The sequence below is a fragment of the Epinephelus lanceolatus genome, chromosome 11 (assembly GCF_041903045.1).
Source record: "Epinephelus lanceolatus isolate andai-2023 chromosome 11, ASM4190304v1, whole genome shotgun sequence".
Taxonomy (NCBI): Eukaryota; Metazoa; Chordata; class Actinopteri; order Perciformes; family Serranidae; genus Epinephelus; species Epinephelus lanceolatus.
In genome coordinates this window covers 16,767,259-16,780,890 of record NC_135744.1, presented here as the reverse complement: position 1 = coordinate 16,780,890, position 13,632 = coordinate 16,767,259, and the positions used below count along the sequence as shown (strand labels likewise).

Genomic DNA, 13,632 nt, shown 5'->3' with positions numbered 1-13,632 from the left:
CAGCCTGTCTCCGCAGCTTTTACACATTTTGTAGTAAACTGCTTGCTTTTAAAAATCAATTTACACATCACTGACAGGTCTAACACCGACAGAGACGTCATGTGGAGAAAGACAAAAGACAGGACCAGGCATGATGACTTGGGTTATTAGAAGAACTAGTGTTGGTATTGACACATCAGTCAGGTACTCAGCCACAGACCCTTCTTATCATACTGAGCATGTAATGTTTGGAAAATGGGTCGTAAATAGAATGAATAGAATTTGGCTGTTCGATACGAATATTTGATGATTTGTTTCTTTTTTTCCATAAAGAGTTTGAGGGTGATGCTGAAGTCCAGGTAATACAATAAACAAGCCAAGTTAGCCATTCAAGCTAATACGTACTAATTACAATAACGGCAGAGCAGAAATGAGCAACAACATTTTTTGTTGACACCAAACAAATATATCAGATATCAAACAAAAGTCAGAGACAGTGTCGTATATTAAACTGCTGTGGGCTGTAAATTCATCACTGCTAAGCAGAAGGCAGAAGATAATGTTATCACAGAGCCTGACCGGCCAAAGCCTCTCTTCCTCCAGGCAACTGCCTCCTTCACACTCAGACTGACCCTAGGTTTGGGCCTGAGGCTGCCTGTTCCAGAGGGCAGCGAGACACTGAGGAACACTCACAATACAGCTGAATCTGGGGCCAAAATATCCCTAAAGCCCTGTTTCCACTTAACACTTTCGGTATGGTACCTTTGGAGCCAAAAGTAACCCTTCAGACATGGTACCTAGACCCTAGTGTTTCCACTGCAAACAGTACTCTTAAATGTGGACGGGCTTGTTGTCACTCACTGCTCTGTCCAGCACTCACTGTATTTCCTCATCAGTGGAGACACAGATGGAAGTCTGCACCTCATTTACTGTCCACAGAACGAGGCTGCATGCCAACATTTTCAGAACAAAATAGAACAGGCTGCAGTGAGAGTCTCTCTCCATGGGATATTTAAAAACAGCATCTTTGTGCATTTATTTGTCCGTCTATGACAAGCTCAGGGGTTTAATGTTGCCCACTGGAACAACGCTCTGCAACTCTTTTTTCCCCTCAGAGTGAGGATTGGGATATATGCTGTCCTGTCGAAATGAATATATATAAATGCTTGAAGATCTACTCATTACTAAAAGTGTATGTCATATAAAAACTAAAGTAATGGTCAAAGTTGTCACAGTGAAATTTAAGGTGTGCTGATTGATTCACGTCATCAACTCATGCATTGAGTAACATTACAAGTTAAAGGGCCAGTGTGTAAAATGGGTTGAAAACCTTTGAAAACAGTGACATCAGTGGTCAAATTCTAGATTGCAGGGCTCACTCGCTCACCCCTCCCGTCGGGTAAATGATGGTGGCCTCGTAGGGACAAAAAGCCTTGCGGAGACACAAGTTTTTCAGGAGTAGGTCTATCTAGCGACGAGGTGAATGTTTATTTAGAAATCTAAACCATGTTACGATATTGTAATGGATCCCTCATGAGCAGGAGACCAGAGTAGCGTTTGGGAAAAAGGCCAGTTTATTTGAACACTCCAGAAACTCCGGTAACACTCCAGGGGGTAAAAGACTCCGTCCCAAACTCTGACTCTTCTAGCGTAACACACACACTTCATACACACATACTCGTTTACACTACCTAGCGGGCACCCCCTCCCCTCTCTGCTCCGCCAATCTCCAGCCCGCACACTGACTGACAGCGTAGCCTGTAAACAGAGCTCAGCTGTTTATTTAGCCTAGCAATATCTCCGGACTATAGTAGCTGCAATGGACGACTTTGAACGCGATTTTAAAGAGTTTCTTGTAGCGGACACAGACCCAGAGCCATACCTGTTTGAGCCGCAGCATACAGATGAGAGCCGGAGTACACTGAGCGGATGAGAAGAGAGGCTGAATCCTCCGCTCCCATTTTGCTGCACAGAATGGGATTCGGTGCTACTGCTACCATCGTTGGGGAGATATATCACCAGGAGGAAAAGCACCGCAGAGAGTGCATCACAAGGAGTGAAGTTGCGTCTTCTTTTCCTCGCAGATGACGGTTCGGGTTCATTCTCTCCTGTTGCGTGGTAAGTGTGGTCCATTCGCAAACTTTATAACTAAAAAAAACTTTTCACTACTCTCCATCGACGAACTACTAACACTCTCTGCTATTTCCTCCTCCTTCTTCCTTCCTTCCGCTGTCTTCGTTGGTTTATTTATACACGTGAAACGCGTTCTCTGGCTGGCTGGATTGTCCGCTAGGGCTGCCTTACATACATGGCGGCGCAAGATGGCGACCTCTCTAAAGCAAGGCCCTTGCTATATATATATATATATATATACATATATATATATATATATAAGCATAATTATAAGGCTACGAAAACCAAACAAATTTTATTTTATAGTGATTATACACTTAAATAAACATATTAATGGGTAGAATATTCAGATTCAGATTCAGATTTGACAATAAACCATGCCAAATATTACACACTGGCCCTTTAACGTTCCACCTTAAAAGTCACCGGCAGTCGGCCCAGTGAATGAAGTTATTTTTTCTCCGACTCCAGCTGCTGAGAGAGGCAGCAAAACATCCTTTCATTTTATAGCTACAGTTTATTAATAAAACTCTCCACAGTATGAACAGTGGTTACATGAGCCTCAAAACCAGTCACAACTCAGTCCTGAGCAGAGTGACCATCCTCTATTGACCAATCAGACTGCAGTGTTCACAGCTCCACCTTTTAGTACCAGATCTGTGTGCTAGGTACCCCAACAGAGGGGGGACCAAAAATGGGGACGTACGGAACGGTTCCACTGGTACCATCCACATCTTTTCACAGTGGAAACAGAAAAAAGCTTACCAAACTGAAGTGAACCGTACTGCTCGATGGAAACGGGGCTGAAAGGTACGCTGCTTAACTTAAAGAATCTCAGTTGACTGAGGGGTCGTCGACTGATGATTTAAATCTTCGACAGCAGTCACAGTACCATGACTCGTTGTTATAAATGTCTGAGTTGACACTGGACAAAGACGGGGATACAGTGAAGTGACATAAGGAACATTATTAACCTTAACCTTCATGCATTCATCATACTGCAGATTATGCTGCTTCTTCAAGTCATTCAACAAGTTAGTTGTTTTGCTTTGCAGTGCAGGCACAAGTCTCAAGCACTCTTTGCATGTCAGTATAGTATAGTAGTATATAATTGATCATGTTGATTTAACTGCAGACGACCAAAATCACGGTTGAGATTAATATTTAATTAATTGTTCAGCCCTATCTTGAACTGTTTTTACAACAGCAGGTCCACAGTACTAATCATTTTACCAAATTACCTTTATTGTACTGTTTTACTACCTGACCCAATTACTATGAAAATGATGATGATGTACTGCATTACTTTTTGGCAATATTCTCCAGCTCAGTTTGCTGCTCATCCTCCTTGGTCAGCTGGGAGAGGCGGGTCAGTGAAGCGTCCACTTCCTGGATGGTCAGGAGGCTCTTGGAAGCCGCTGGAAATGATTTACTCTCCTCGAAGAACATCCTCACTGTCTCAGACACATCGCCCTTCATTTTGACAAAAAAAAAAAAAATCCAATATGTTTGAAAGTGTCATTTTTGACAATTAGTTTCTTTGTCATCATTTTTAAGACACAGTGCCAAGAGACTATAATTGGCCCAGAACAAATCCCCTGAGAAATTTATTTTCAGTCTAAGAATGAAGGCTTTGAATAATCACTGACATGAAGGTTTTTAGTTCTAAAATAAAACACGCAGCATATGTGGTTTTACGTTTGAACATTAACAAAGTGATACGTGTTGATGTGTGAGAGCATGAGGATCACAGACCTGCTCCAGATCGCGCACCATGGCTTCCTGGTCGCATCTGAATATGCGGCTGAAGAGTTTTACGATCTGCTTGTCATTCAGGTTATAGACACTTTTTATAACACCTGGCAGCAGCAGCTTCACTGTCAGGTAAAGATCTCCATGGAACTTATCTAGGATGGAAGAAAAGAAGATTAGCGATAGCTATATAGCTGTACAAATCCTGGTCTTGCATGCAAAATAACAAACAAAACCTGATTAAAACACCAACCTCCTCCTGCGCCCTTCTTGAGGAACTTTTCAATGATCTGCGTCTTGACGTTGTAGCTGTTGTGTTCAGCCACCATGGCACAGAGCTTGCGAAACTCTCTGAAGAGGCAGTCCTTGTGCTGGGGGTCACAAAGCTTGGTGGACAGGGGGCTGCCTTGGCTGACACTGGCAGAGGAAGAGGATGGTCCCGGGCTGCTGGAGCTGCCAGCTTTCGCAGCTGATGGGGGCAGTGAAGTGAGGAAGTACATGTGATGAAAGCAATTTTACAAAGTGAGTACATCGGGTACATTCACAGTCAAACTCCTGATTTTAACAGATCCATCATAGAGTCAGTTACTATGGAAATATGAATGTACAATAACAGGAATGAAGTAGGAAACATTGACATTGTGATGAGCAGGGTTTTTGGCGAGCAACAACCTTCTCTGTCAGAGATTTTTCCTCAACAACAATCTGACCTTAAATGTACCTTAAGTTTCAGACCAAAGATTCACAACAAGATGAAACCATTTTGGAACGTTGCAGAGAAAAGTAGTTGCCTGTTCCAACTCATCTTGTCACAAATCATTGGTCTGAAATGGGCTTTACAAGTTGGGCTGAACAATCTGGATTACACTGTCTGCAGTTTCTCATAATTAAAAAGCCAGTTTACTAAAAAGCAAACGTGTTAAGGACTCGTTGTGAAATAAATGAGACAGAGGTGGAGCATATTGTTCTGACTCTGATCCATGGTGTTCCTTTCAGCTGTCTCAAAATGAGACAATCAACCTTTTTGTCATAATGTTCCTTGCTTCAGCTGCTTTTGTTGTTTCATCTACTGTGAAATAACTTTAGAGCAAATAAGAAACCACCTGACCTGAGACATCAAGACTTACCGGTGAAGCCTGAGAACTTGCGTGGAGCGTTGACAGAGGGGTCAGCAGGCGGAGCCATCAGCTGGCCACTGGTGTTCATCTTGGCCTGCACCTTTTTCTTTGGACTTGCATTGACTTTGGCCATCAGGTCTACGAGACAAGACAAACGGCTTTAGAACAAATAAGGAGAGATTTGACATGAGATACCACACACACTATCACATAGGGCTGGGCAATATGACTTCAAATCATTATCATGATTAAACATTTACCTCGATTATGATAAATGAACAAATATTTTGTTTTTGTTTTTTGCCCTCTTAGTTTAATGACAAGGTAAATATGCTCAACTATTAAAGCTGGGATATTTTTTCCAATGAGATAGCGCATATCTTATCTTTGTGATTTTAACATGATTGAAGGAAACACAAACAGATGGACTCTTTATGGTTATTTACTGAATATTTCGAACAACTAAAAATCGAAGCACACATGACTTGAAATAAACACGACATGCGAAGAAGGTCACCTTTTAGTTTTAATACAAAAAGCAAGTTTCCTGGAAACATAGAAAAACAAAAAACCTCCATTTCTGCAAACAAAATAAATCATTTTAAATACTGCCATGTGAAAATTGGAAAATAACTGTTTTGTGGCTGCTTTGTTGAGGCACTTGTTGCTGGGTGCTTTTCAGTCTTTTTCTTTTTCTGATCCATGCACTGTTCATATTCGGTAACAAGATTGTGCTCCAAGCGCTAAAAAGATAGGTGGTATTACCTTTGGTTGCTGAAATGGATTTTCCGCAGTATTTACATTTGATTTCTTTCTCTTTGGTGTAATCTTCATGAAAGCCAAAATGTGTCCAAACGACAAACACGGCATTTCTCTTTGGTACAAGTTCCTCAAGTTGCTCAGTGTTTGCTCAGTCATGTGACTACACAGGCAGTACAACGTTTTTCAGGGGACAATTTCACCCATGTTGGTAATTTCGTTTTTTTTTTTTTTTTTAAATCTGTTAATACTTTCCCCACTGTGTGTGTTCATGCATTGTAGCACTTCAGAAGGTAAGTTTCGATTGCCAGGCCCTACTATCACACCTGTATATCAATGCGTACACAATCATGTACAATACATACATACATGTCAAAAGCTGTTCTGCTGTTTTCATCCTGAATCTGTTTTGTAAATTTGATTGTTTAATTACTCTAACCTGAAAGCCTTAAATTAGCTTCAACACAAGCTCAGGTACAACAGCACAACATGGAAGAGTAGCATCACACTGTTAAATCTGATGTGACGATATCCTGAGAAGACGTTCCCATCCATGATGCGCTCTTGGAATGTCAGGCCACGTAATTCATTTTACTGGTTGAGCAGGAACCTGGCTTTAGGTGCAACAAAGTGAGGCACACCTCGCTTTGTGTCGCCTGAAATACATTAACTCCTTTATAGCTCACCAAGCAATGCCAAATAACTGGGTATCAAAATGTAGAAAAAGCAACAGGAGCAGTACTTGTTTCAGATATATCTCTACTGATGTTTGATTCCTCGAGTCACTTAACTGCTGCTCTTTAACTGGTTGTGCAATACTGTACAGGTGAGTATGAACATTGCATTGCAGCCTCTGGTCACTTTCACTGACTGCTGACTGTCCACAAGTGTTCACATTAACAGGAAACTCTCTAAAAAGATCAGAGGTCATGCTCCTTCGCGTCCCTACAGTGAGTGTTGGAACTACATACAATCCACAATAAAAAGTTGCATGTACAAAAGAAGTCAAAGTAATTTTAAGCGAGTGCCTGTTGTACCTGAAACATGTTTATTTATGAGCTCCTTGTCTTCGTCCTCCAGCTCTTCCCAGCCCTCCAGATCTGTGATGTCCTCAATCTTCTTGGTGGTGGCTCTCGCCCTCTCCAGCTTCTCAAATATGCACTTCACATGATACCACTCTTTCATCTCCCCTGCAGACTCGCTAAAGGGGTTCGGCACAATCTTCCCTATGCGCACTATGCCTTTTGCGATTTTGTCCTTGCATTTCTTACATCCTGCAGTGCCACGTTTGGCGTATTCCACAAGGAACCTCTGCTCCGCCATATCTGGCTGGCTGGAGAAAGGCTGACGTAGGGAACGCTGGGGAGGATCGTTCTGGAGGAGCGTGGAGACCAAGGAGGAAGGATGGATTTGCTGGGAAATATTTAACACATGAATGCTTGGAGATAGATGTTTAAAGCATGAAGAGACAGAAAAGGCTCTAGACACTTTCCAGAGCTGCTGACACCTGACAAGTGTCCCAAGAGGCTGTAGGCCGACACAGAGAGTCTTATGAGCTAATAAAGACAGCAGTCTGTGCATCCAGGTGTGACAGTGGAAAAGTTACAACCTAAAGAAAAGCAAAGGGACATAATGGTTAAAGATACAATTAATTTACGTTCTATATAATAGTTGCTTTGACATATTTAACATTACTGGAACAATCAGCTGGAGTAAAGGTTTCATATCAGCACTCATTCAACTCATTTGCAGTAGCGCTGCTTCCCAATACACAGAAGGGACAAAGTCAGCCCCAAAAACTGAGTCCACAGGAAATCATTGATTTCCATAAGGTTCCAGACATCATGACCACACAAACGTGCATACATTACTTAAACTCATCGGGGTATCACACTGGGATCACATGACTTGTTTCCATTATCACGTTTCTATTACAAGTAACCTCTACACCTGTTTCCTCAATACCAACAGATGTGTTACCAAACCAAATGTTGTACATTTAAAAAGTCCTCTTAACTCACCTCTCAATATCTAAATGCATTTGTCTAAATAAAAACAGTTAGCTAATTAAAAAAAACAAACAAAAAGAGTACAGAGATAGTGCTACATGTGGTGATAGTGGAAATATCATGGACATAATCGTGAACATTCTGTATTGGATCTCACTTCTGACACCTTATTTTATTTTATTTTTTTTTTAATTTTATATACTTTATTAATCCCCCAGAGGGGAAATTCAAGTTTTCACTCCGTTGTCATTAACACACAGGTCTGAAATACACACACATGCACAAACAGGACCTATACATGCACAAAGTGGAGAGATGTCAGAGTGAGTTATAAACATATTCATAGGCAAGCATACATACAGTAAAACTTCAATTAAAAGCCCAGCCCCTTTTATTAGCCCAGTGTGGCTACACACATAAAAATCAAACACCAGTCTCAATCAGACGCCCGATCTGGTTGCCAAGCAGTTCTTTTTTATGTAAGTTCTTTGGATGTATTGAACCAGACTTTTGACTACCCACTTGAACTAACGTTAATTAGCGGTTTAGATCGTCTTTAAATGTTTTAATGTTGGTTTTACTGAAACCATGAGCACCAGAGAAGAATGTAATTCATTCAGATTTACGGTCATGATGAAAAACCAAGTGGTGACTCCCTTCCTCTGAATCAGAATGTGTCCATTCCTTGATTACACGGTTAGTTATCCATATTCCATCAGTCCGTAAGGGTCCAATGATCAAAAAAGTCTTAAGTGTCTTTCATAAAAATCAGTATTAGTTATGAACATTGTTTTAACAGGATAAAGCAGTGCTGTGAAAGTATGCCAGGTGCCTTAGGTGTCATAACATAACACATTATTCATAAGTTATTCAAACCCTAATTATCATACAAGTAATATTCATATTGGATCAAATAAGCAATTTGATTGTATTTGCCGTCTTTGCTGTGCAATAGTTTTGTGTAACAGGAACTAAAGGCCTGTCCCAGTTCTGTGATTTAAACAAATAATAGTCTGGGCTATCAAGTGAAGTTTTATGATATTTCTCATTCATAAAGGTAACCTCTTTGTGTCATTGTATATACTGTATACGTAAGCTGCATTTATTTGCACTTTACTGTATATTTTGCATCGGATTGTTAGCTAGTTATCATATTTTTAACCTTTTAGCTAGATTAAAATTTTTGAATTTTCTGTCTACTGTTAAAGGGGACATATTATGCAAAACTCACTTTTTCGTTGCTTTAGTATGTATATTTGCATATCCGGAGTGCCTCCCCACCCCTTAAGAATGATTTTCGACCACTAAGTCAATGTTTTGTAAACTTGCTGAGTCAGGGAATGTGTCTCTAGAAGAGCCATTTAGATTTCACCCGCACTGTTACGTAACAGTCCGGGTGAAATCTGAGTGATATGAATACTCCCACCCTCACGCTGGGTATCTCCTCCCATATTACGCCGGCTACCTGAACGAGGATCCGCCATGACAGCCTGACCGCTACCATGTACAACCCGAAAGCCAAGCACTCCTGCTCGTCGGATGCACGGATACTCATGTTTCCCTACATCGCCTCCCTGCCAAAGAGGATATCAGAGCGAAGTGGCTAAATTTTATTTTTCAGGGAAACGCCCCAGCTTCAGTGAGCAAAAGCGTTTTTGTCTGTGCCAATCACTTCACGCCGGACTGTTTCAGCAACGAGGGTCAGTATAAGGCTGGACTAGCAACGAGATTGTTCCTAAAAGATGGATCCATACCCACTGTCCGTGGCGACGCCACAGATGAAGGAACTGTAAGTATTAAAAAACAGTGTAGTTTGTGTTACTTTGGCTGTTTAGCACATGAGCTAACGCTAACCGTCGATGTAAATATGAGGCTGAACTAACGTTACAACGTTGGGCTTACTGGCCATAGGATTCACGGTAATGTTAATGTTGCCAAACGTTAATTTGTCATATCAGCACTCTTAAAATGAATTAGGATATTGAGATTTGATGGCTTCTAACCGGCCGGTGAGCCACTGCGCGGCCGTGAACATGCTAGCTGGCGCTAGCTAGCGCTAGCTGCTAGCTAGCTCACCGTCCGCGAACAATTTCTCAGTTGTTAGTGCTGCTGTTCCGACGTGATCACGCATGGAAGACCGTCTCCTCCACATGCTCACGGCCGAGCAGACTGTATGAAATGGTCTCAGTTGTTCACGGACGGTGAGCTATTGTTCCGCCGTGAACACGCAGAGAGGACAGCATGAAATGGTCTGTTATTCATGGCCAGTGAGCTACGTTAATTAATTAGCATGTTGTGCTAAAGGACAGTGTGTTAGATGCCCAGGAGCACCTTGGCAGTCGAACGACTTCCTTTGTGTTGGTATGCATGTAACTACATTGTGTAGTGTTAGCTGCTGGCATGAGAGACCCGATCTGAGAGTACCAAAACGTTATCTGCAGTAAAGCAATCACTACTTTGTTTTGGAGCCGGAGACAGGGGTTACCTGCCACATGTCTGCTGTGTTGTGCTACGATTAACGTTAGTTATATGCAGGCACGGACACAGAAAAGTTGCTTCGCAAATGTGTATTGCTCACTTACTAAATCTAATGTGAAATGAGGGATTTGCGTGGGTTTGCTCGGATTATGATTTGCCAGATTTTGCCTTATCAAATTGATTTTTTAATCATCATTTCTGTCTACATAGCTTTGTTTCATGTAACATGAGAAAACAGACACAGAACATATTATCTCCTTTTGTGTTTAGCCAAGCACATCTGTACAGCAGCCTGTGGTGCATCATGTTGCCTGCCAGACAGACCAACCAGTGACATGCACAGTTGGCACACAGCTTTCCATGAGAACTCTCCAGCCTCACTTCAGAAGCACAGGTTTGTTGAACAAAAGCATATGATGTAATGTTAGTCACTATGTTACTCTAATATGTAATTTTTGTTTTACTCTGTTATGAATATGGATTGGCTAATGAAAATTCTGTTTTCATCTATCAAAGGCACACAGAAATCAGTGTCCTGTGCTGATGTTGGAGTTGGCACCTCAACCATTGCCTTCTCAACTTCTCAACCATTCTTATCATCAACCCCAATAAAGAGACCACGCAAAAGGGCTCGCTTGGAACTGGAGGAGGAGGAAGAGGAGAATCCATTGGAGGGCAGTTCATCCATGGACATTCCCGACCCCAAGGATTCTTCGTATGATCCTGATCCTTTATCTTTGCAATTTTTGTTTTTCTACTAGACTGGAGCCTTCCTGCCCTGTTCATAAGACACCAGCATATATTGTCTATGAAAAGTGTCTGATGGAGCTGTTTGAGGTGTGCCCTGTCTGTCAGCGTGTTTCAGACGTGCAGACAAGAAGGATAGGCACGTTCCTCTCTGTAGAACAGACATGCCCACATTGTCAGTTCTTCAGAAAATGGAACAGCCAGCCAATTCTGGAAGCACACCTGCAGGAAACCTCCAGCTTTCAGCTGCAGTATACACCACAGGTGCATCTTTCTTCAAACTTGAAAAGGTAATGGATTAAGACTTCACTATGTAATTTTATTTGTTTTGCATATCATATTGCTAAATGTTGTATAGAGCAGTACTTATGACACATCTTGTCTGTCTGTCCTCAGATCTTCCGGGCAATGCAGCTGAAGATGTTTCAGTATGACACTTTTCGCCGTCATGCACGGACGTACATAGAGCCTGCCATCATACACACGTGGAAGACTGTGCAGGACGCCATGATGGAGCAGCTTAGTCAGCAGGAGAGTGTTATTCTAGGTGGCGACCTAAGGGCTGACTCACCAGGTATACAAGATTCTCTGATACATTTTACTCTAATTTTTTTGTTTAGAAAAGTGGTTACTATGAAGTACAACAAAGTGATATGTAAAATGTAATTTTTGTGAAATGATGCATTTATTTTTGAAGGGCACTCTGCCAAGTTTGGCAGTTACTCAGTGATGGACCTGAGGAGCAACACTATTATTGACATACAGCTGGTTCAGGTGAGTTCAAAGGTGTGATCTGTATTCAAGTTAACTAATCTGTGTTTAACGAGTGCTTTTAAAAATCATTTTGTTTAATAGACTTTTATGTTCTGTTTTTGTGTTCTTCTGATCAGAGCAACGAAGTTGGTGGAAGTTATCACATGGAGAAAGAAGGTCTGAAGAGAAGCCTTGCTCTCTTGGAGGCACGTGGTGTTGCATTGGACAGAATTGTCACAGACCGTCACCCTCAGATCCAGAAGTTCCTGAGGGAGGCCAAAGTGACACAGTACTACGATGTCTGGCACATGGAAAAAGGTATTCGTTACTGTGTTTGTGTGTTAGACGGTGAAAATCAGGATAAAATGCCCTTGCTCACAGGTCCACACACTATATTTTCCTAGTATCATAATTACTAATGTGTTACATGGGTTAGGGTTACGTGTTTTGTTTTCAACATATACTGTTTATCTGAACGTGACTGAAATATTGTTTTATTAGGGCTGTCCAAAAAACTGGTCAAGATAGCCCACAACAAAGATTGCGCGAAGCTGAAGAAGTGGCTTCGCAGCATAAAGAACCATGTGTACTGGACAGCAGCCTCCTCTACGTCAGGGCCAGAGAGAGTGGCTAAGTGGACCTCCATTCTTAACCATGTCCAAGACATCCACACACATCAAGATCCTGCTTTCCCCCAGTGCTTGCATCCGCAGCGCACCTCGAGAGACAAGAGCAAATGGTTGACAGCAGGTAGATAGACACACAAAATTGTGTGTAAAATGTGTTTTTTTTATATATCTAAAAGATGTTTAAACCATTTGAATTCATGTGTTTTGTTTTGTTTTTTCAGGAACACCAGCTTTCTGTAGGCTAGAAAAGGCGTTGACTAATAAGAGAATTCTGAAAGATGTGGAAAAGCTCAGCCCTCACTATCAGACCTCATCGTTGGAGGCATTTCACAGCGTCATTCTGCGGTTTGCACCCAAGAATGTTGTCTTCCCCTACCTTGGAATGTTATGCAGGTGAATAAAACATCACTATCTGTTTAGTTCATTATAGTTTAGTGTGCTTGCTATGATTTTTAAAGTACTATTTTTCCACCCAAGACTCTACCTGGCTGCCCTGCATTACAATGAAAATACTGGCCGACCACAGGCAACATCTACAAGTGGAGAGCTGCTGTACAGAGTCAACTTCCCCAAATCTAAACATGGAGAATGCACCGCAAAGCCTGTGAAAGCAGAGCCAACATTCCGTAAGTTTTAAAATCTTTTATTTGAACCCAACAAATTAAAATAAACATGAACACACAAGCATAACACAAAAGGTTGAAAATAAACACAAATAAAATCTGAATTCTTTTTAGATGGTTTTCAAAATAAATAATAAATAAGGAGAATGTATAAATTAGGAGAAATAAGAAGAGACACTTTACAACACTGCAGCACAAGGCTTTTTGGTTCTAGTGCAATTTTCTTGTAAACATTAATTTTTGTTTATTGCACTGCAGACTACGTTGATGCACTGTTGGACCTGATCTTCGAGAAGGTTTTCCAGGACCCTGCCCCATATGTGAACGAGGTGCTGAAACTTACAATCCCTGAAGACCTCTCTGCTCAGTATGAAAGACCCGACAAGCTGGATGTTATAGCCAGTTACGTGTCAAGGTTCAACCAAGGACAGGTCTGAACCCAACATACTGTCCTTCTGCGTCAGGGAACTCTGCACGAATCCTTAGCACCATGCAGGCAGGCAGCACAACTCTCACTCTCCGCCCCAGAAAGCCCCAGCACCAGCTTACAAAGCTTCTGTAGGCTAGGTATCTATATTGGCTGGACACAATTCAATAGAAAGTCAGCACTGAATGTTCACATCCATGGCAACTGGCAAGTTCAACTGTTCCA

At 41.6% G+C, this 13,632-nt stretch overlaps 2 protein-coding genes and 1 long non-coding RNA gene across 5 annotated transcripts in view; 2 read left to right on the top strand and 1 right to left on the bottom strand.

Annotated features, from left to right (window-relative positions):
- lig3 (ligase III, DNA, ATP-dependent) overlaps positions 1-13,632 on the bottom strand; it is a 44,421-nt gene that overhangs the window by 27,497 nt on the left and 3,292 nt on the right. For all 3 annotated transcript variants that reach the window (XM_078172316.1, XM_078172317.1, XM_078172315.1), the window contains exons 2-6: positions 6,779-7,350; positions 4,992-5,120; positions 4,118-4,333; positions 3,868-4,019; positions 3,419-3,585 (exon numbers count right to left, since the gene is read on the bottom strand). In XM_078172316.1, the coding sequence (XP_078028442.1) occupies positions 3,419-3,585; positions 3,868-4,019; positions 4,118-4,333; positions 4,992-5,120; positions 6,779-7,322 (1,208 nt within the window). In that variant the 5' untranslated portion in view covers positions 7,323-7,350. The remainder of the gene's footprint in view (positions 1-3,418; positions 3,586-3,867; positions 4,020-4,117; positions 4,334-4,991; positions 5,121-6,778; positions 7,351-13,632) is intronic.
- Positions 9,760-11,883, top strand: LOC144464651 (uncharacterized). Its single transcript, XR_013492316.1, has 3 exons — positions 9,760-10,622; positions 10,745-11,265; positions 11,372-11,883. It is a non-coding gene; the product is annotated as an uncharacterized LOC144464651 (long non-coding RNA).
- Positions 11,921-13,455, top strand: LOC117270027 (uncharacterized). The gene is made up of 3 exons (XM_078172318.1): positions 11,921-12,750; positions 12,835-12,983; positions 13,239-13,455. The coding sequence occupies exons 1-3, from the start codon at positions 12,740-12,742 to the stop codon at positions 13,415-13,417; spliced, it is 339 nt and encodes a 112-aa protein (XP_078028444.1). The 5' UTR covers positions 11,921-12,739; the 3' UTR covers positions 13,418-13,455.